This window comes from Megalobrama amblycephala, linkage group LG2 (assembly GCF_018812025.1).
Source record: "Megalobrama amblycephala isolate DHTTF-2021 linkage group LG2, ASM1881202v1, whole genome shotgun sequence".
Classification (NCBI taxonomy): Eukaryota; Metazoa; Chordata; class Actinopteri; order Cypriniformes; family Xenocyprididae; genus Megalobrama; species Megalobrama amblycephala.
In genome coordinates, this window is record NC_063045.1 from 454,500 (window position 1) to 478,828 (window position 24,329).

Here is a 24,329-nt window from a genome sequence, read left to right on the forward strand (position 1 = left end):
TCAAAAGCATAGTGTTGAGGTGGCAGTTAATCCGCACCTCCGGCATCCGATAATTTTGGGAACGAATTGGCCCGCGTTTAATGAATTATTAGGGTGTTTATGCTCGGATGCCTCTTGGGGAGAAAATTGCTGGATAGAGATGTGCGAGTGCAGGTGGGAGAGACTGATCAGGGACCAGTGAGTTCAGCTTCAGGGGAACAGAGTGAGATCGGAAGACTTATTCTATTGGATCGCGATGATTTTCCCCTGGAGCAGTCTCACAATGAGACGCTAAAACATGCATTTGAAAAGGTCAGTACCATTGATGGTCAGCCTCTCCACCCTGGACAACCGCTCTCTTATCCATACTTTGCGATCATAAAAGATAGGTTGTATTGAGTGACCCAAGACATTCAGACAAAGGAAGATACAACTCAATTGTTAGTTCTGAAGAGGCGCAGGGAAATGCTTTTCCAAGCGGCTCATTCTAATCCAGTGGCTGGGCATTTAGGACAAACGGCAACACTAAATCGCCTCATGACCCGATTTTTTTGGCCGGGCATTCACGAGAATGTGCGCAGGCGGTGTGCGTCTTGTCATGAATGTCAGTTGGTAAATCCACTGGCCACCCCAAAAGCGCCTTTGCGCCCTCTCCCATTAATGCAGGTCCCCTTCGAAAGAATTGGTATTGACCTCATCGGGCCATTAGAGCGATCAGCGAGAGGGCATCGCTTTGCATTAGTCATTGCAGATTATGCAACGCGATACCCCGAAGCAGTGGCTCTCCGCAACATTTCCGCTAAGAGTGTTGCGGACACGATGTTTAGTTTAATCTCCCGAGTGAGGATTCCGAAAGAAATCCTCACTGATCAAGGCACGGCGTTTATGTCACACACGTTACGCAAACTTTACGAGTTATTGGGCATTAAATCGGTTCGTACCAGCGTCTTTCACCCACAAATGGATGAGCTGGTCGAACGTTTTAATCGCACGCTTAAATCCCTGATTCGTAAATTTGTTCAAGAGGACGCCAAAAATTGGGATAGGTGGTTGGAACCCCTGTTATTCGCAGTCTGAGAGGTCCCGCAAGCCTCCACGGGGTTTTCCCCCTTCGAGCTTCTCTTCGGACGCCAGACCCCTGGTCCGGAGCCACACGCACATACTGCAAACAACCACAGACTGTCAAACACTGCTGTGCTTCAAGAGCCGATCTACAGAGAACATGCTGCTGCTTTACTGCACCTCGTAACCAAAGCTGAGAGCCATGACGGTGATGAGGAACCCGAAGAACGCCTCCAGCTTCCTCAGACCTGACGAGAACAAACCAGAAATTCTCATCAGAGCCAAGACACGGGTCGTTCTTCTCATTCTCACACTGCTTTAGTGCTGACGTACCGTACTTGTCCAAAAACAGGAACACAAAAGTGTCGATGATGGTTATCAGCACTCCACCCCACAGAGGAATCCTGAAGAACAAAAAAGCTTTCTAAGGATCATCTCCATTTCTTCACATGCTGAATGAACTCAAATGGCAAACATTAAAACTATCAGGGTTCTCCTCTCTATCTTGTCTCTGCTCAATGTGTCTTTGTTTGTGTTGTGCTTGAGCACATGGCTCTCCCAAACCCAGAGTTCTCCTCGTATCCCCAGCTGAGAGTGAGGAACAGGGTGGTGGAGCGATACAAAAAACTGTCGAGGTAACTATAGGTGAGTCGGCTGTGTATATATACAGTATAAACCTCCTCTGGAGCAGATTTGATAGACCATTTGAACATGCTCCTCCCAAACTTTGTTTATAAAACATCATTTGTTGAGATTGTCACTTGAGACGCAGACATGCTGACAATTAGCTGAACATATACTAGTTTAATTAGTGACACTTAGCCTACATTTTAAAATCTTTATTTGAATATGGCAACATGGTACCTCATTCTACAATATTTCTATGATTAAATCGACAGAGACTCCTCCCCATCAGCCAATCACTGTGGGCATAGTTAGTAAGCGTGATGACATCATCCATAGCAACGAGGTCAACCCCCCCCCCCTCACTCGTATCTTAAGACTTCTCTCTATTCCTTAGTTAAAGTTGGTCTCAGCAGCTTTGTGAATAGAAAACTCTTAACTAAGAACTTTTACTGAGAACTCTTAGTGGTAAAAAAATGTTTTGTGAATATGGCCCCTGATTTACTACAGCTTTTCTCAGAGGAAAACTGGGTTTGTGCTCTTAAGTTATTCTAAACAAAGAAGTCAGTTTGTTAAAAAAAAATCACAATGTCCACATTGTCCACAACCCAATTGTTTCTCTCTTTATGACAGAGATAGACATGAAACAAAGAGTGTGTTGGTGAATAGACAGTGTGCACAATAATATCAGTGATATATTTCACATATCTGCCACAGATGTGCCGTTAAACCTAGAAAACTCTTCCACTTAAAAACAGTAAAGATCTCATCTCTGCATGTTGAAGATGAAGATGCGACATGAAAAGATTAACATGAGCCTTTTAGATGAACATTTCTCCCATTGAATCTGGTGCCACATCAGTTTGCGTTAAAAATGTTTGAATAGTTTGATCTGTCGAACAGTGTTTGGTCATGATGATGTACCTGCCGACCGACAGCAGATTGAGGGCGATGGCGGAGCCGATGACCTCCTGCATGTCAGAGCCAATAATGGCCAGCTCCACCGTAATCCACAGGATGAATCGCGGCACCTGCACACCACAGGAACAGGAAACACTTCACCACAGATCAACATCCCACAACACTTCAGTTAAACATATACAGTTATGTCATGATCACCAGTTGGAGTGCCCTGGTTGGTCACTAGAGGGCACTCCAACCCGGACTGTTCCTCACCACACTTTTGGACTGCATTTCCCATAACCCACTTCCCGGACTCATTATCCCGTTCATTGCACCCAGCTGTTTTGTGTTTGTTCATTAGTGTCTGTCTATTTATACCTGGTTTGTTTCTGCTTTTGTTAGGTTGGTTTCATTTACGGTCACCGATTTCACTGTTTGTTTTCTTTGTTTTCTGTTGACTGCTCTGTGGATTTTTGACCCCTGCCTGTCTGATTACGTCTTGGATTACCCATTAAAGCTGCTTATGGATCTTACCTTCTTGTCTCTGTGCCTTACGTGACAGAAACCAACCTCATGCCTAGATCCAGCAGCAAGAGATTCTGGCCAGCGGCTAGCCCAAGGGGAAGTCAGAGCGGTCCCCTGGATCTGACTACACTTCTCCAGAGAGGTATGGAGGTGCGGGCATTCACTCAGAGGTTTTGGTCACGGGCGGAGAGGTTAAATCTCCCTGATGCGGTCCTCAAGGACATATTCAACAATTGTCTCGATGATCCTCTGCCGCAGTGGGAGATGAAGCTGGTTGGGAGGTTAAATTTCTGGAATTTCGCCAATTACCTGTATCTGCATAAGGGGCAGATTCGATTACCTCCAGCACCCACCCCAGCCCGTGAGTCCACTCCAGAACCTGCTCCAGCCCGTAAGTCCATTCCAACCAGTGAGCACGCTCCAGCCCGTGAGTCCGCTCCAGCCCATGAGTCAGCAGTCAGCAATCAGCCAGAACTCCAGACCTGCTGGTACCCACCTGGTCAGTTCCTCCAGCACCGCCCTGGCACTCAGCCAGGACTCCGACCTCACTAGAGCCCCCATGGTCTGTTCCTCCGGATCCCCCCTGGCCTTCAGTCGGGGACTCTGGACCTGGCCCGCCGTCCCTCCCCCTGGTCCTCCTCTGGACCACCTCCCTCCTGAGAGTTTTGTTTTGTGTTTGGTCAGGTGGAGCGTCCATTGAGAGGGGGTACTGTCATGATCACCAGTTGGAGTGCCCTGGTTGGTCACTAGAGGGCACTCCAACCCGGACTGTTCCTCACCACACTTTTGGACTGCATTTCCCATAACCCACTTCCCGGACTCATTATCCCGTTCATTGCACCCAGCTGTTTTGTGTTTGTTCATTAGTGTCTGTCTATTTATACCTGGTTTGTTTCTGCTTTTGTTAGGTTGGTTTCATTTACGGTCACCGATTTCACTGTTTGTTTTCTTTGTTTTCTGTTGACTGCTCTGTGGATTTTTGACCCCTGCCTGTCTGATTACGTCTTGGATTACCCATTAAAGCTGCTTATGGATCTTACCTTCTTGTCTCTGTGCCTTACGTGACAAGTTATGCACTATTAAAGTTGAACACTCAAAGTCAAAGTCAATCCACACAGACAACATCAAGCTCCGCCCTACATTTGTTCTTGTTTGAGAAGCCGTTTCAATCGGATATACGACATAATACTGAAGACCAGTACAAATTCTGTTTCATATGCTGAACTTAATATTTATTTTCAAACATTTGTTTACACATTTCTACATTTTAATCTGGACTAAAACATGCTAGATATGATATCTGAATATGTTCTGATTCTTTATTATTGTTCTTTTGCTCTTTAATCTGTTTGAAATGTTTACTTTATAAACATTTATATACTTTTTGTATACTTTGTAAACATTTGATTATTTTGTGTATTGTTTTATTGCACAAATGTTCTAATTTCTTTCCCCCTGGTTTCACAGACAAGGCTTACAGTAAGTCTAGTCCCAAACTAAACTGCATATATGAGCTGTTTTAACCAAGAGCAACTTGTACTGACGTATCAGTGCCATTGGTTTGTCTTAAAGGGTTAGTTCAAAGAGTGTGTTGTGACTTTAGTGGTTCAAGGAAGAAGCACCGCACTGTGTTTACTATGTCAACAGCGAAGACAAGAAATTGTTGAATAAAGTCATTATTTTTGTTTCGTTTTGCACACAAAGTATTTTAGTTGCTTAATAACATTAAGATTGAACCACTGCAGCCTTTTTTCAACAATGTCTTTACTACCTTTCTGGGCCTTGAAATTGGTTATGACACTGCTGTGTATATGCAGGTCAGAAATCTCAGAGATTTAATCAAAAATATCTTATTTTGTGTTCTGAAGATGAATGAAGGTCTTACAGGTGTGGAACGACATGAGGGAGAGTAATTAATGACAGAAATGTCATTTTTGGGTGAACTAACCCTTTAAGATGCACACCAGTAAAGTTTTTTTCTAAGTCACGTTTATAAAAGCTACTCAAATGTCCTAACTGAGCTAATGACTAATCCTGGCTTAATCTAAGCCCTGTTTGTGGGCCTGTTATATAAAAAATTATTAAACTTGATCTTAAGAGGACAATGCTTACATTTCTGCATACCATGATAGAAGCTTTAGCAATTATTATGGTATGAAAATGATATAGTCACATGCCTAAAGAGCAGAATTTTAGAAAGCAATCATCTGAAGCACATGTATGTTGGTCTTGCTGATGAACGTACCTTGGGGTAATGGCTGTAGCAGACCTCGGCCAGGTGCATCCCTGTGACGACACCGAGGCGCGCGGCCAGACGCTGCAGCAGGAGCCCGATGATGGTGGAGGCCAGCAGAACCCAGAGCAGCTGAGGGACAGACATTACATTACATTATCCTTACATTATTTTTCTAAAAATTTCCTTAAAGGTACAATATGTAATATTTTCTATCCACTAGAGGTTGCTAGAGGCCTATATAAAACAAAGGCGTAGCTTGATGACGCCAAGTTTGAGCGCGGAATCTTGGGACATGTGGTCTTCACATCACAGCCGGTGGAAAACAATTGGGATAGGACACGGGAAGAAATCATGTTCATGGATGCGATTATTAACGTTACTGTAGTGTGAAGCAGAGCAGGAGCGAGTGTTGTGGAGCTGAACGAGGAGCTGGAGCGATTGATCAACACACGCTTCACGAGCAGCGGGACTTTTATTATGACACAGTCGCCGGCGCCGCTGCCGCTTTTCCGGTCATGAGTATGAGGTAACGCAGCTCTGTTTATCATATTAGATACATTTGAGAGTGTTGAAAATGATGTTATAACGTTACTCTGTGCGTTCGCTCGGCGGCTGCTGTGAGACACTGTTACACACTGCAGTAAGATAGATCGATTTTACAATATCAGATTAAATGCTGGATGATTGTGTTGATAAATGCATGCAATTAATTTTAACGTATTGTAATGATGGAGAAAATGCTGTATTACTGTTACTAAAAATAAAGCTGCATCTGATTATACTATGTTAGCTACTTCACAAAATAGTGTTTTTCTCTGAGGCATGGTAAAGCATGAGACTCGCAAAAATCAAGAAAATTAGATTTAAACAATAAGACTAAACGTGTTGAGCTACATAACAATAATTAGTTTATAAATATATCAAAACAGTTGTTCCCTTGTCTATTAAAACATGTAAATATTAAAGCGTCTTTGGTGTTTCCATGGTTTCTTCAAAATAAAACCAGAAACTGAGGGTAACGCGGGTATGACGCCATTGACAGGCGATTTTTGTAGTGATATGATCACAGCATGTCCTGAAAAGTGTTTCCTGCACTATTGAGAGTCTACAGCATGAAACATACAGCGGAAACTGTATTTATGGCATTTATGACACCTCTACAAGGTCACCAAGAAGTGTGTGTAAACACCTTGTAAAAGAAGTACAATATGCATTTCTGATTTGATATATCTGTCCTGTTGAAATCTGAAATGATTTGTGTTTACACATTTGGGAAAACAAGAACTCTCTGTGTTGCTAATGTTTGATCTACAGGAATGAAAGATCTCAGAGCATCAGAAATGACCATCGTGTTATTCAGATGTAATAAGCACAACTGCAGAGGCTGTACATGAAATCTGGACTCACCTTAAATCCTGCTATAGCCCCACACTGAAGGTCCGACTCGATGTTCCCAGGGTCCAGATACGCAATGCTCATCAGAAAACCCGGTCCAGTGAAGGCCCAAAGTTTACGAAAGCTAAACATCTAGAGAGAGGGAGAGTTCAACATAGCGATCCATTAGCATTCACATTCATCTCAATCTGGACTCCAAAACATTCTTGAGCTGTAAAAGCCATTACCTGTAACTGCAGGAAAATGTAAGCATGACAACACTAGCTATCCCAGTGTGCATATCCATCCTTAATAGTATGTGAGATTAAAATAAGAGTGTCACAAAGCATAGTATTTTGAAAAGAGTATGCCAAAAGTCTCTGGATGGTCTACTATTTCTGATAGATTTTCGAAGTGTGGATCCGTGCACACTATAACGGCTAATATTGTTATATTTCATCTGTAATAACAATGTGGACTTTTATAAAGATCTGTTTGGTCATTAACTTTTCATCATTCTGCATTAATATGAGGAGAGTTCTCTGCATGAAAGACCGGCGATCATCGTCCTGCTGCATTTCTCTCAGGTACGGTAGGAAATTAAATTACATGTGGTAGATTTAAGATGATTGACAGGCCAGTTTACGGTGCCAGGATGTGTGTAAGGATGCAAAGATGCAATTGTATGATGTGATAGAGTGTCCCAAAGCTTGTCTACTCTTTTCAAAAGTATGTAGTTTTTCTTTACAAAAAGAGTGCATACTTTCAGGGCATAGTATAAGTAGGCGAATTGGGGCACAGCATGTGTTTCCAAACACTATTTCAGGATATTGCATGAAAAAACACTGGATGGAAATGCCAAGATGCACATAAATTCAAAACAAACAAACAAAAAATTGTATGCGCTCAATTGAGGTGGATAATTTTTTCCAACTAATAAGATGTGCGCATAAACTCTGATGGAAACACATTTACCAAAACAAAATCCTCAATTCGCAACAAAAATGTGACTTTGCCTCATCAGAGGCTGTGATTGGATAACTGGACTAACCAGAGGACCAATGGCATCGCAGCATCTCAAATGTTGGTTTGGTGGTTCTGAATCACCTGAGTCAAAGTCTGTCATCAGAATGATTTGATTTAAGCGTCTCACGATTGTGTTCCCAAACACCAGCATCCAAACGCAAGAGAACATGACGCCGTTTATTGTGTTTCGTCTGACGCTCTGAGATGAAACTCATTTCTGATGGAGGAAAAAAGAGCCCGAGTGAAGCAACTTCCATTTTTATTACTGATATTTTGCGCCAGTTTCCCAGGAAGTGGCAATTTTGTTCTCTTGAACACATGGGATGGAAACGCTGCTTTATTCACAAATGTTTTATGCCATATTCCAGTTTTGTGCATCCGTTAAATTCACAGCTTTTTTTCCATCTGTCACTAGTGCATCTCCTGAGCTGACGTCACATATAAGGGCTGTTATGCTTGTGTGGAAATGGGCTTTGTTTCCCTGCATTTTGCTTTCACTTCGCCACTATCCTGATACAGGAAATAAGTCCCTAAACAAGGTCACATGATTGCTGTTGCTTCAGTAAATGCTGATCTGAGTCAGATTCGTATCCCTCTGAAGAACACATGACGAGTGTCCAGAGTTATGCTGTTTTCACAACACTTCCCATTTGTCTTTATTTTTCCACTTGTTTATTCAGAATCTGTTCCTCTTGAAGAAACTAAGATGTTTTGAGTTTTGAGACCAATTCATGAGGAAGAATGTAGCAGTTATAAACCACAATCTGGCAAAGGAGTGTGTTCTTATCCATTACCCATCACACACACGTGACTGATAACAGATCCCTCATCAAACTACACTGCCATCATCTCTTCCTCTTTACTACTGCTTACAGCACCAAATCAACATGAATGAACATCAGAAGGAATGTTGAAAGATTCAGAACAACTTACTGAAATGAATCTTGTCTCATATAATCCATCAATCAGTGTTTCAACCGGGGAAAGACGTTAGGCTGGAGGGCAATGACACATCACATCACGTTTCACAAGTCCACAAGTCCACAAGTACAGACAAGAACGCATACTTGAGAAACGGCGATTGGTTATGCAGCACGTTTGAGCTTCCAGAAGAGGTTTGTTCTTGTGCGTCATTCAGATTCTGCATATGTTCGCTGATCAAATGTTTACATGTCAGTGAAAGCCTACATTAAACCTGTTCATCATAAAAATCGACAGAGTCAGAAAATGTGGACTAGAGAACATAGAAGGTGGATAATAAATGTTGTCATAGAATTATTTCATATATGCATTTGTTATAAATAATAAAAACTGTTAAATGCCCAGAACGAACGATGGAAAGTTGGCTTATTGTAAAAGAATTAAGGTCTTCTCAGGTCCATTCGGTACAAGCACATTTATTTAAAATTACCCAAGACCCGAGGCTGCTAATATCAGACCCGACCCGTGTCTGAGGCACTTGACAACGTTTTGAACCCGAACCCGCTAGGGTTGGACCTTATGGTTTCGGATGGAAGTCCTCTGAAGACCTCTAATCCACAACGCTCTGCTTCAGCTACCTTTGCCGTGTCATCATCCGGGATGGGAACCCTCTCATCGAAGTACGTCGAGATGGGCTGGTCCTGCGGAGACACCGGAGTGTAGAGGGCAGGCTCCCGCTCTGAAACAAACACACATCACACGCTTCACTGCCACACTTACAGCACAGATTAGATAAAGACACACTTTATAGCGGTTCAGAATGACTGATCCTTGAGACATGGCAGAAACACTCACGCTTCAGTCACATGAGCCTCGGATGAGGTTTTCAACACATGAACTCAAATTAAGACAAAAATTGCCCAGAAAGCAAACACTTATTTTAGTGTTGGGGGTAATGCATTACAAGTAATCGGAATCAGAAAGAGCTTTATTTCTAACTGTGCTTACACACACACAAGGAATTTGTCCTGGTACTGAAGCTTCCAGTGCACATAAGAAACATAGTAATACATTTTAAGAATAAAACATAAAGACACAGGTTTATCCCTGGTGAAAAAAGTACATTTCTATAATATACTTAAAGTGCTTTATTTTCATGCACTAATTTAAAAAATGTATTTAGATACCACTTATAGTACATTTGAACCCATAGTGTACTACAGCGGTAGCTAAATATATTTTTTTAATACAGGGATAGTATATTAAAAGTACATTTTAGTTCATATTTCATGATGTCTCAAAATAGCACAGTTGTTGAGTACACTTAGATGTTCTTAAGATTATCTTAAGCAGTACTAAAGAAGAATTTTTAGTACATTAAAGGTACAATATGTAATAATTTTGTCCACTAGAGGTCGCCAGAGGTCTATTCAGAACAAAGGCGTAGTTTGATGACACCAAGTTTGAGCACAGAATCTTGGGACATGTGGTCTTCACATCAACAGACTGTGCAAAAGAATACGGATTGGACTCAGGCAGAAATCATGTTCATGGATGCGATTATTAACGTTACTGTAGTGTGAAGCAGAGCAGGAGCGAGTGTTGTGGAGCTGAACGAGGAGCTGGAGCGATTGATCAACACACGCCTCACGAGCAGCGGGACTTTTATTATGACACAGTCGCCGGCGCCGCTTCCGCTTTTCCGGTCATGAGTATGAGGTAACGCAGCTCTGTTTATCATATTAGATACATTTAAGAGAAGGTTCTGTGGGAAGGCTCTGGTGTGGCAGCTTTGGCATGAAGATGCTCTGGCATGGTGGTCATCTTGTGAAGAGACTCAGGCATGGAAGGCATGACGTGAACAGTCTCTGGCTGGGCAGGCATAACGTGAAGAAACTCTGGCTTGGCTCTGACTCTGTTATAGCGGCCATCTTGTCAGAAGACACAGGTGTTGTGGCCATCTTGTGTAAAGACAGGAATAGCAGGCCTGAAATGAACAGTATCTGGTTCAACAGTATCCTGACAACACTCACTCCTGCTCTGCTTCATACTACAGTAACGTTAATAATCTCATCCATGAACATGATTTCTGTCCCGTCCCGGTTCTTTTCCACCGGCTGTGAGGTGAAGATAACATTTCCCAAGATTCCGTGCTTAAACTGAGTGTCATCATCAAGCTACGCCTTTAGACGAACTCTAGGTGCGAAAAATTACATACTGCGGCTTTAAAGCATCTAACAATAGGTATAGCGGAGCTAAATTAGATTTGATCATTTATCGATTTTATATAGGTAAAGAATGGAACAATAAAATTACTGATGTTTCTATTTTACCTGCTAGGTTTTCAGTTCATCATTTGATATTAGTTGTTTTGAATATGAAAACAATTTCAAAGCTAAATTATTTTTGACATTTTAATATTAAATTACTTTTTTGGAATGACTAGAATTTAAAAAATGTCTCTTTTGAAAATGTGCATATATGTGGTGGGAGGTTGTTAAAGCAAATATACAGGGAGTGCAGAATTATTAGGCAAGTTGATTTTCTGATCATATTTTTTTCCCAAGCACATTTTACCAATTCCAATCCACATCAATCTTAATAACTACTATTAATATTGTTTTTAATCATTTATAAGTGATATATAATTGTTCATGAAGGCTGGAAATGAAAAATGCCTTATATTCAGGTGTGCAGAATTATTAGGCAAGTTTTCTTTTACAGGCAAAATGAGCCAAAAAAGAGATTTAACTCAGACTGAAAAGTCAAAAATTATTAAATACTCATGAGAAGGACGCAATACTAATGCAATACTAGAAATTGCAAAGTTAAAGCATGACCAAGGGACAGCAAAATGCTCATTGGGTCAGCGGGGTCAGACAAAAACAGGTGGAAAAGAAAAGACACGTTAACTGCAAAATAATTAAGAATTAAGGTGAAGAATTAAGTGTGAAACCATCAGGAACCCTTTAGTCTCCAGCGCCACCATTTTCCAGAACTGCAACCTACCTGGAGTCTCCAGAAGTGCAAGGTCTCAGGATCTCAGAGACTTAGGTTAGCTAAATAATCCTAAAAAATGACCTGCACTTGATAAGAATCACAAGCTGAAGTGTTATAAAATACATGAAGACTGGGTTTTAATAGGGCTTATAGACAGACAGCTTGAGAATGACTCCTGATGGACCAGCACCACATCCTCTTGTACCACTGTTTGAAGAATTTATCTTCCAGAATCTGGCAGTAAGTTTTGGAAGATCATTTTTAGTCCATCTCTGCAAGACAGACATTTCAGGATAAGAGATGGACTAAAAGTGAACTCAAACACCTTACTGCCAGATTCTGGATAAATTCTTCAAACAGTGGTACAAGAGGATGTGGTGCTTGTCCATCAGGAGTCATTCTCAAGCTGTCTGTCTATAAGCCCTATTAAAACCCAGTCTTCATGTATTTCACAACACTTCAGCTTGTGATTCTTATCAAGTGCAGGTCATTTTTTAGGATTCTTTAGCTAACCTAAGTCTCTGAGATCCTGAGACCTCACACTTCTGGAGACTCCAGGTAGGTTGCAGTTCTGGAAAATGGTGGCGCTGGAGACTAAAGGGTTCCTGATGGTTTCACACTTAATTCTTCACCTTAATTCTTAATTATTTTGCAGTTAACATGTGTCTTTTCTTTTCCACCTGTTTTTGTCTGACCCCGCTGACCCAATGAGCATTTTGCTTTCCCTTGGTCATGCTTTAACTTTGCAATTTCTAGTATTGCATTAGTATTGCGTCCTTCTCATGAGTATTTAATAATTTTTGACTTTTCAGTCTGAGTTAAATCTCTTTTTTGGCTCATTTTGCCTGTAAAAGAAAACTTGCCTAATAATTCTGCACACCTGAATATAAGGCATTTTTCATTTCCAGCCTTCATGAACAATTATATATCACTTATAAATGATTAAAAACAATATTAATAGTAGTTATTAAGATTGATGTGGATTGGAATTGGTAAAATGTGCTTGGGAAAAAAATATGATCAGAAAATCAACTTGCCTAATAATTCTGCACTCCCTGTAAGAATCTTTTGTCAAAATTATAGTTCACATTCTGCTTCTATAGTGAAAGCAGCAGGATGTGATGCATGTCTCACCTTCCGGCACATCCCCATTCCGTTCAGTCTCCATGAGTCAGACTGAAGGACAGAAAACACAGACACATCATTGATGGACACGGGTTGCACACAAAGCTGCAGGAGTTACTTGAATTTAAAGTTACTTGAATACAAATTTATTTTGTAAATTTGTATTATTCACTAGTTTTATTTGCATGTATAAAAAGTAAGCAAAATAACACATTGCAACTAGCTTGCATTGCAAACTGCCGTGAACACATACGAAAATTAACCATGGTTAAAAGTGTGTAACTCTGATTTTTTTTTTTTTTTTTTTTTTGTCAGATAGGCGACTATTTGTATAACAATAATTTTACTACAAATACCATAAACTATAGTGTTATCAAAACCATGGTTAATTTGGTTACCATGGTTAACTACAATAACCATTTTGTTTTATTTGTAGTAAAACCATGGTTCATTTTTATAAGAGAGGTAAAAAAAAATATTTCGAGCTATTTGAATGCGTTGTTATAAGCACAGCTGCTTTGTGTACAGAGGTTATCAAGGAAACGGCTTTATTTCTGCTGTTCCAGCGCCACCTACTGTCAGAGAGTCGATTAGGCAAGGCAATTTTATTTATTTAACACATTTCATACACAATGGTAATTCAAAGTGCTTTACATAAAAAGGAAACAAATACATAAGAATAAAAATAGAATGCATAAAAAATAAAAACAAAAATAAAAACAGAATACCACTATCTGGATGGAAGAGTCACATTTTACATTTTCATTCAGCCCGTTGCTGTTTTTCTGCAGACCAATGTGAAAATCGGCATGTTCTTTTCTATTCTTTTCTTTTCTTATTCGCCAAGGGATTACATAAATAGCTTACATGAATACCATCAACAGATAGATTCTAAGGCTACATAATTAACATGCACGCACACACACCTTACATCAATTTGGGAATAGTAACAGTAAAGAAAAAGACAATTGAAGGATGTTATTATGATGGGATAAAAGCCAATAGAAAGTTAGGCTATACAAAAAACAAAACAAACAAACAAACAAAAAAAAAAACCTGATGCCTTTTAGTCTGATGCCTTTTTATCTGAGTCCGTTTCATCCGATGCCTTTTGGTCTGAGGCTATTTCGTTCAATGCCTAATTGCACGAGACCTGACACCTGATGCTGTTTTTCCTGAGACCTGAAGCCTTTCAGTCGAGGCGCAATGCCTTTTCGTTGTATGACTGAGGTGTGAGGAAGTCCTAAAATGTACACCGTACACCTCTTTTCAGTCGTAGTAATGTAGAGAAGCAGCTACAACCTAATTTTCCTCAAAATCAGCTTTCCTCTGCAGTGGACAAAATACATTGATCTTTATGCGTGGATGGCTGAGAGACAGATCCGAAGGGACCGTCTGCAAAGTGCAAAACCCGAAAAACGGTACTGCAAAAACAGTCAATAACTTCAATGTTACACACTGTACTGTCACCAAATTCAGTTCACACATCACTTATGTCCTGATAGTTATACTACTAGGGCCTACACTTATTTTGGAAAAATGTCTTTTTGCATAATTTTTATGAGTTTTTTATTATGAAAAATATTCGGATCTGTCTCTCAGCCGTCCGCGCCATTCTCAAGTTTTATGACTTAGTTGGTCGCATTTTCACAGATTCGAATTTCCTGGATCAATAACTCGTGAGCTAAACGCCGTTACTACAGAAATAACATCTCTTTTCAGTCGTAGTAGCTAATGTAGAGAAGCAGCTACAACCTAATTTTCCTCAAAATCAGCTTTCCTCTGCAGTGGACAAAATACATTAATCTCTAATATAGAATCAAAAGAAGTAATTATCAACTGTTCAAGTTAACTGTGCTGAAGATAAACTACAGTGTCACAGTTATGTTCTGTGCCCAAATTTGGCCCATTTGGCTGCATTTCTAATTATTTGGCATTTCTAATTATTTGTCTATGGGGGTTAAGGCCCTGACCTATTGGGAGAGAACTGGTAGGTCTGTGTGAAATCAGATATTGGCCACGTACACACTGTAAGTTTCAGGAGTGACAACCGCATTTAAATGCGGGAGTGAATCCCCTAAATCATCGTTAGGCTACATGTGTGTACGGAACACGACTCACTCTCGAAAATGCGATGAATGACAGCTTGGAAACCATAGCGACGTTCTGGCGTCTCTCGTGTTTTGTATCCGTTATCGTGACCAAAGTAATATTAGTGACAAAACACTCGTTATTTTCAGCAATTTAACTAAACACACTAACACAGTCGACGGAGGCGTCGTGTTTTGTTTCACACAGCGCGCGGCACTCATTCTGTGTTGCCATGGTCACTCATTATAAGCGTTTTTGGGCTTGTTGTTTAAGCTCGTCTCATAAAGCAAACGGGGTTATGGAGTTATTAAAGTGAGCACACATGAATCGCGATTTTTTCAGCATAAAGCATTTGGATAGGCTTGTGCTTTCCCTGTGATTCGCCGCGCATACACGAGACACACGCGTTACACCGGTGCACGTAAGTGTCATTAACAACTAGTTGTTCAGTTCGGTTCCGTACACACTGCATAGAATTTCTGTAAATGCGGTTGTCATTACTACCTGTATTTTTCGGGAGTTAATACGGTTGTAGAATGCTGTTGACGCTCCTGTATTTTACTGTGTGTACAGAACGCGATTAAGCACTAAAAGGTGAACTGACAACCGAATTTAGCTGCAGTGTGTACGTGGCCATAAGCTCTGCGAAGATTCAACTGTGAGAATGGTAGTCGAATCAGGCTCCTCCTATCGAAGCTTCGAATCGTCGACTTCAAATCTGCAAATGCATCCTATAGTTTGCCAGCGATGAAGATCTTTATTAGATGAGCGTATGCTGTCTGTGAACAATTCCACGAGTATCGGTTTCATTTGATTTCAATTCATACAGCCAATAGACGACATTTTACAACCAAACAGATTACGCCACGATAACACTGCAAAGAATGTAGCATTTCTTTACCAGTTTTGGACATGTAGCCTATCTTAATTTATACATTAAATAAGCTCCCATTGTTCAGAGAGTAAGAATGAACACCCGCAGTGGAGACGCCAAAGACCTCTTGAAAATAATCTATCAATGTCCTGTTCCGTTTAAAGAACTGAACTCTGTTATACCTGATGGTTTAATATGTCTGATGAAAGCTTCCCTTTCCCCTGAGTCATGCTCAAAACAACTTTCACAGTTATGTTTGGGAGGTGTTTCGCTTTTAAGCAAATAATGTAATAAATGTAATCATCAACTTTCTCAATCTCGAAACTCAGTTTCTCCAAAAGGGAAATTTTTGGGGGGGTTCTAAAATAGATAACATTCAATGGAGGAAAACATGGTTATTACCATATAAATGCTGTATACCCAATAAAGTGCATTTTAAAAGTTTGCTTAATATATGCCCTTGTAATGCTTTTGTGTCGAAATTTTGTGATGTAGCTGATATAAAAAGAAAATGAAGATATTTGTCATTTATTTTTCTCATGTCATGTTTCATCACTTTTCTAGAAAGATGTGAGTTCCTGTTGTTTTTCTAAAGTTAATATGAACTGTCATTTACACATTAAAGTTGTTGTTCACTTTTTTGAAAACCAAAACAAATCTTTAGAATCTAACTTTCTTATCCTTGTGGCAAAATTCTGTTTTCACAAACACAGATTTCTTAAGAAAATAGCTATAGATTTCATATGTGAAGTATAACATTTAATTAAATCACAAAGAATAATTAATAAAAAAAAGTATTTGTTTTTGGAAGAGATATGATGAGATCTTTCATGTACCGTAATTAAAACTTGTTTTTTTTATCCTCTTTTCTTTTTTTGTTCCGTTCCTGCCTTTCCTTGTGTTCTTAAAAAGTTGTATTTCATTAATGTCATCTTTGAATCTTTCTGTTCGTTGCAAAGATATCTAATTATGATAATAATAATAATTTAAATATCTATCTAAATAATAACATGCGATATATATATATATATATATATATATATATATATATATATATATATAGTTAGAAAGTAACTTGTAATGAGCTACTCGAGTAGTTTTTTCATTGAATACTTTTTTACTCTTACTCAAGTATTAAAATTAGTACTTTCACTTTTACTTTGAGTAAATATTTCTATGAGTTCTTGTACTTTTACTTTGGTACAGTTTTTGGATATACTCTACCCACGATACAAAAAGATGAAATTACACTACAACAGAGAGAGAAAGCAAACAGTCTACTTACAGCTCAAGAGAAGATGACTGATCCAGTGATTTCAGTCAGTGCTCTGCAGTGAGGGATTGTGGGACACGGAGGAAGCGCTCGTGACTTCATCTGTGAAAAGCATCAAGAATGTGATCTGTGGTGATCCCGATGGCACACAGACACGCCCAGCGTCACTCGAGCGCATCACACATCAGACACGATCATATTTGAGAAGAATTCGCTCGAATGAACTCAGATCTCATCATTCAGTCGGTTTACTGGAAGAACAGCAGGTGTGTTTCACAAAGAACATGAACACCTTCAGTGAGTTTTTAAAGCACATTATGATGTTCGGTCACACTGTATTTTAGGTGTCTTTTATATGTGTTGTCACATTAGTTTTAAGGTTATTTAATGCATTAATAACATTAACCAGCAATGAGCAATACATACTGTGTTCATGTTAGTTAATAAAAACACATCTGTTCATTGTTTGTTCATGTCAGCTCAGGTCCATGAAATCATACTAACAGATACAACTTTTGATTTTAATAATGCATTAGTAAATGTTGAAATAAACACTAACTATAGATTAATAAATTCTTCAGAAGTGTTGTTCATTGTTAGTTCATGTTAACTTTCTATCATAAAGAGTTACAGTGAAATTTCTGTGCAAGTTTGCAGTTTTTGGTCCATCTGACTCTTATTTAGCTGTTTTTCAGCATATTTTCTTGATTTTATAAAAAATTTAATAACTTTCAAATGTATTAAGAAATCATTGTGCGATGCTTCATAATGTCTGACAGGTTCATGAGCGTTTAGAGGAAGTGCAGACGTCTGATGCAAACACTCATTTAGATGAAATGCCTACTGAAGAAAGAAGCTGACAAACACTTTCGGGGCTGAAAAATCACGTGCATATGAGTGTTTCCTTCAGATTCTTAAAGGGAAAGTTCACCCACACATAAATGTAGTCATCACTTCCTCACCCTCAAGTTGTTCCAAACCTGTATGATTTTCTTTCTTCTGTTGAACACACAAAAAAAGATACCTTACATGGTTGGCATGTCGCACAACGGTGAGGTGCCGCAGTGCACAGATGGGTCTGAAATGAACCCTGCGCTCATGAGAAAGGCCCTGCCATTTCACAGAACTGGTTTCTGTTTGAACCACTCGAGACAGACTCTTCTGAAGGCTAAAGCTAATGCCCTTGTTGTTTCCTTTGTGTGGTCTTCAGCTGCAACATATGTGGCATTTCTTTCAGAACATGCAGAGATCTTGTGTGTATGCGTGTGTGCGTCGTGATGGTTAGCTTAGTGAGCTGCATAGAAGAGCATGACAGAGCTGATGTTGACGAAGGATTTTGTATCTGATAACACTCTTTTCTTCCCCCAAAACCAGGTGTTGGTGTAGTAAATATTTACAATCCTTTTGTTCTGGTCTGGGTATTTAAAGAAAGGTGGCAGAACAGCCATTTGGGAAACTCCCATGCAGTGATGGGTGAGTGTATTAAAAAAACACTGTGTGATGCACTTCTTCCTCTTAGAGACATCTTTGAGCAATTAATGTTATGTATTTGTTATTTTTGAATTGGCTTCTAATTGTCTAACTATGTGATTGGCACGATACATTTGTACCTGAGAAATACAATAAAAATATATTAACAGCAACAGAAAGAACTGGCCTCCACAGCGTTTGGCGACCTACATTTAGGGTCTGTTTTGACCACTTCCCTCCTGTGAAGAGCACTACACTGCCTCCACAACTACTGTGTTAAACCAGAACATGATTCTATGGAGGTTTGATCATTACACCTGAGGATTCACTACACCTGAAAGTGGAACCAAAGCAGTCGACTACGTGCGGAGAAGATTACATCAACATCTTTCAAGCAAGTCTGTTCTTGTTAAAGGCTTTGAAATGTTAGCTGCTATCATGACTGCAAAACAAACAGTTCAAACACAAGAAATAAAAAGAGGCATACAACTTGAACCTGTTGCTCGCAGTCCACTAGTTTCTATGGCAATATCAGCTGCTTTCTTAAAAAAAAACATACATTAAAGCTGAAATCCAACCTGAATGATGACAAGACAGAATAAAATACTGTCACTAGTGATCATCAAATCCTTTTAACAGTTTATTTTACACACTTTGTGTTTAAATCTTCCACTTTTTCACAAAACTTTTGTTCTCTAGAAACCCAGTCAGTTTGGGTTAAAATTCTCTATAGTACAGTGTTGCCTTCAGCCAACATGGTCTATTTTAGTTTGTTTATAATAAAATAAGGCACCAATTGATTGATCAAACGTATCTCAGGACAGAATAACTCAAATACTAATCAATAAAAGTGCAAAAAAGACCAAAACATGACCAGCAGGGGTCCATTTTGTGTCCTGTTTCAGTGTCACATGACTCCATATTTTCTCCAATGAAAAGTGCTTTTTTCACTTGTTTGTATCCATTTAATCACCCACAAAAACATACGAGTCACCTTCACTGGCAAGTGAAGAAGTATTTTCAAGAACTTTACATTATGTATCATCAAATGTTTTAGAGAAAATAATGAAAAACTGTGTGTTTCCTCAAGGCAACATTGTACCATAATGGAATCGCATAAGGCCATACAGGTGTCACAGACACGTCAGGCTCCACCTCCCTGCAATACCCGTGCACTCAATCACCGGAGTTCTAATCACCGCCACCTGCACTTCATTATCCCCCGCAATCACCAGCACTATATCTGACACACTCACACACACAGTCTTTGTCCGGTCTCGTACGTATTACAGACTCATGTATACTTACCTCAAGGACTCCAACCTGCTACTTACCTGCTACCAACGTCTCCAGTGTCTCCAGTCTTCCTCCTGTGTGCTTCTCTCTGTGTGTGAGTGTTCCCCGTCTGCCGTCTTCAGTGTCATCTGCTACGAACTCCATCTACAAGCAACAAAGGACAGTATCATTTCCCTATCATCTCATCAAACTCTCAATCTACCATTTACTCACCTGCTCAGTGCTGTTATCAATAAAACAACCTTACTTGCTTTTACATCTGCCTCCGTGCCATCTGTATTGTAACAACAGGAATAACAGGTTTGAATACAAATGTTTTATATTTGTAAGGAAAAGAGTGAGAATTATCTTAATATATTTGCATTTTCACATGATTTTGTAATGCACTTATAAGAATAGTAATTCACATACGATATCTGCATATATTATGATCTGCACATTTTCTAAAGCACTTCATAAAGCTATAAAGCACAGGTAGCTCTGGCAGCTGATGAAGGTGAGGATGAGGAGTTAATGAGGGGTCATGCTGTGAGGAGGAAGATGAAATCATAGTGACAGTCCATCAGGGTGAGAGAGAAGATGGATATGATAACTTGATATAATAACATAATAATACGATGGTTTGGTAATTCTTGTGTTCCACTATGGTACAATGTTGCCTGAGAGCAACAGCTGGATATAAAATGTTACTTTTTATTAAATATGAAACTTTCAATACATTAAAAACTGGATACATTTGTTTGTTCAAGTGTCTAGTTAAAGACATTGATGTTTTTTCAATAAATATATTTCTTTTTTCTACATCAAAATGCCAAATGAAATTTCCATTGTGGTACAAACTTATAAAAAATAAATAAATTAGAAATTTATGAAAATGTTTATTGATTTTGTTAAAGTGTCCAATTTTAAGCAGGAAAAACACAAATAATTTTTTTTCCTCATTGATATTATCTTGCGTACTATAGAGGGTTAAAAGATCTAGTATTAGCATTACAAACACTGAATTAATACCAACATATGAAATTAAATTACATGCATCAGAAAAATTGGGAATGTTGGACAATAAATATATAACAGAATATAACAGCTTGACAGTGAACTGTTTTTGCAGTGTTGTCTAATATTAATGTCAGACTATGTAAACAAAAACACAGCCACTGTGTCCAAAAGTGTGAATTATGGGATAACAGACACAGCAATGCATCATGCTCAATAAGATCATTATGTTTAGTGTGATCCAGAGGATTAAAACATATATATTTCAGACCATAGAGAGTAATTTAGGCTACTATTAGGTCTGACATATATATTGTACGTTTTAATTCCCAGGATCACGCTACAAACATGATGATCTTAACTTTATGTCAGGAAATTAACACGGAGAGAGGATCCAAGTGCAAGTAAAACAATATTTATTGACAGAATACGCTGTACAATAACTTCACTCCAAATGGGCAGTCGTTGCAGTAACAGAGAGACGTGCTGAAGCGATGACGTGCAGAGGCAGATGAACAGGGTGGCGCAGGGCTGCAGCGGGTATCAGAAACCAAGGAATAATCCAACCCAGACGTGGGCACAAGACGAAAGTCCAGAACTCCAGGAAATCAGGACGAGAACACAGAAACATGACACCGGGACAGCCTGCGACGAACTGACAAAGACACCATGTAGGCACGAGATATAGCAAACACAGAACAAGACATGGCTGGCAGCACATCACAATCAAACAGGTGGGTGACGCCCACATAATCAGTAACCACAGGCAACACACACCACAACCACACGAGGGCGAGTAAGTGAACCCATGAACCATGACAGTACCCCCTCTCCTACGAGCGCCTCTGGGCGCTCCCAGGAGAGCCTACCTGTTGATAATAATCATCAATAAGAGAGTGATCCAGGATGTCCCTGGCAGGAACCCAACTCCTCTCCTCCGGACCGTAACCTTCCCAGTCCACCAAGTACTGGAATCCGCGTCCCCTCCGCCTAGCGTCCAAGATACGATGGACTGAATAAGTAGGTTCCCCATCTACGAGTCGCGGCGGGGGAGGAACCGGAACCAGCGGATTAATGTTAGAATGAAAAACAGGTTTAATTTTAGACACGTGAAAGACGGGATGAATTCTGCGGTACGCTGGTGGCAATTTGAGGCGGACAGTCACCGGGCTAAGAATTTTGGTGACCGTAAACGGGCCAATGAATTTGGGTGCTAACTTGTTACTCACGGAGCGGAGCGGAATGTTCTTGGAAGAAAGCCACACTTTTTGACCAACGACGTATACGGGAGGCTTCAGCCGGTGGCGATCGGCCTGGGCCTTGGTGCGCGCCCCCACCTGAAGAATAGTCTCTCGGGCTCTTCTCCACGTGTGACGACACCTCTGGACGAAGGCGTGAGCGACTTCGGATTCCAGACTGGGAAAAGCAGGTGGCTGGTAACCTAGACTACACTGAAAAGGCGACAGGCCCGTAGCCGACACTGGTAACGAGTTGTGCGCGTACTCCACCCAAGGAAGCTGCTGACTCCAGGAGGAAGGATTCTGAGCAACCCGACATCGCAACATTCTCTCCAAATCCTGGTTGGCTCTCTCAGCTTGCCCGTTACTCTGTGGATGGAACCCAGATGACAAACTAACAGTCGCCCCCAGTAAACGACAAAACTCCTTCCAGAATTTGTAACATTAAAGGTAAATTGGGATCCCCTGTCAGAAACCACGTCTACCGGGAGGCCATGGATACGGAAGATGTGATTAATGACAGTAACCGCTGTCTCCTTGGCAGTGGGTAATTTGGGCAAGGGGATGAAATGTGCCGCCTTCGAGAACCGGTCCACTACGGTCAAAATCACCATATTGCCCTGTGAAGGAGGGAGGCCTGTGACGAAATCTAGCGCTATGTGGGACCAGGGTCTCGAAGGGACAGACAGCGATTGAAGGAGTCCATCAGGGGAACGATTGGAAGTCTTACCCCGAGCGCAGACAGAGCAAGCCAAAACAAAATTGTGAACGTCGCGAGCCATGCAGGGCCACCAGAATTGTTGTTTGACCAAAAAATTGGTATGACTAACCCCTGGATGACAAGCCAGATTGGAATCATGGCCCCATCGGATAACGTCTGAACGTAACCCCTCTGGCACAAATAACCGACTCGGTGGGCACCTGGGCGGAGGCGTTACCCCTTCTAAGGCCGTGCGGACCTTCGACTCGACCTCCCATGTGAGTGAAGAGACAATAAGTCTCTCAGGTAGAATACACTCGGGAGTGGACGGGCGCTCGGAACGATCAAAAACACGAGATAATGCATCGGGCTTGATGTTTTTAGACCCGGGACGGTAAGAAAAACAGAGCCCACCGAGCCTGCCTAGAGTTTAGTCGTTTAGCGGATCTGATATATTCAAGGTTCTAATGCTAATTTGACCACCAGCAGCTCCCTGTTACCCTGTCATAATTGCGTTCGGCAGCGGTTAAACGATGTGAAAAAAACGCGCAAGGATGCATCTTATCGTCCGCTGCGGAGCGCTGGGATAGAACTGCACCTACCCCACCTCTGACGCATCAACCTCCACCACAAACTGACGTGAAGGATCAGGGGCGACAAGAATGGGAGCCGAAACGAAGCGGCTCTTGAGGTTGGAGAATGCAGCCTCAGCTGCATCCGACCACCTGAACGCCGTTGCGGGGGAGGTCAAGGCAGTCAGAGGAGCGGCTAGTTGGCTGAAATTGCGAATAAAACGGCGGTAAAAATTGGCGAATCCCAAAAACCTCTGCAGGGCCTTGCGGGAATCTGGAATTGGCCAATCCACCAGCCTTAACCTTGTCAGGATCCATGCGCACCCCCTCGGACGATACAATGTACCCCAAAAGTGGAACTGATTGTGCATGAAAAGCGCACTTCTCCCTCTGACAAAAAGCCCATTCTCTAACAGCCCCTGGAGCACTCGTCAGACGTGTTGCACATGTTCCTGGAGAGAAGAAGAAAATATCAGTATGTCGTCCAGGTAGACATATATGAACTGATCGACCATGTCTCTCAACACGTCATTGACGAGTGCTTGGAAGACGGCGGGCAAGTTGGAAAGGCCGAAGGGCATAACCAAGTATTCAAAGTGCCCTCTAGGGGTGTTAAAAGCTGTCTTCCACTCATCCCCCTCCCTAATGCGGACCAAATGATAAGCGTTGCGCAGGTCCAATTTCGTGAATAGAGACGCTTCCTGCAGCCGTTCAAAGGCAGAAGACATCAACGGCAAAGGATAAGTATTCTTTACCGTGATGTGGTTCAGTCCTCTGTAATCAATGCACGGCCGCAGGGACCCGTCCTTCTTACCCATGGAAAAAAAACCTGCCCCCGCGGGAGACGAGGAAGGGCAGATGATCCCAGCTGCCAGAGAATCAGAAATGTATTTCTCCATGACCTCCCTTTCTGGACTAGAAAGTGAATATAACTTGCCTTTAGGCGGAGAAGACCCTGGAACTAAGTCTATGGCACAGTCATAGGGACGATGCGGAGGGAGAGAAGCAGCCCGGGACTTACTGAACACTTCCTTCAGGTCGTGG

The 24,329-nt window shown here is 40.9% G+C and overlaps 1 protein-coding gene across 1 annotated transcript; it reads right to left on the reverse strand.

Annotated features, from left to right (window-relative positions):
• Positions 1 to 183: 183 nt before the first annotated feature.
• Positions 184 to 17,142, reverse strand: LOC125263002 (natural resistance-associated macrophage protein 2-like). The gene is made up of 10 exons (XM_048181836.1): positions 17,026 to 17,142; positions 12,785 to 12,826; positions 9,289 to 9,389; positions 6,737 to 6,856; positions 5,339 to 5,458; positions 2,590 to 2,696; positions 1,375 to 1,445; positions 1,222 to 1,289; positions 1,116 to 1,141; positions 184 to 187 (listed from the first exon to the last, which is right to left on the reverse strand). Exons 2-10 carry the CDS (start codon positions 12,816 to 12,818, stop codon positions 184 to 186), a joined length of 651 nt encoding a protein of 216 aa, XP_048037793.1. The 5' UTR covers positions 12,819 to 12,826; positions 17,026 to 17,142.
• Positions 17,143 to 24,329: the final 7,187 nt, after the last annotated feature.

Bases quoted from the DNA above. Each gene is read 5' to 3' on its own strand.
- LOC125263002 (XM_048181836.1), bottom strand. From the start codon at position 12,818: ATGGAGACTGAACGGAATGGGGATGTGCCGGAAG. The intron at 6,857-9,288 runs GTAGCTGAAGCA...CCCTCTCTCTAG, and splicing joins CGGATGATGACACGGCAAAG to ATGTTTAGCTTTCGTAAACT. The intron at 2,697-5,338 runs GTACGTTCATCA...TGTGGTGTGCAG, and splicing joins GCTACAGCCATTACCCCAAG to GTGCCGCGATTCATCCTGTG.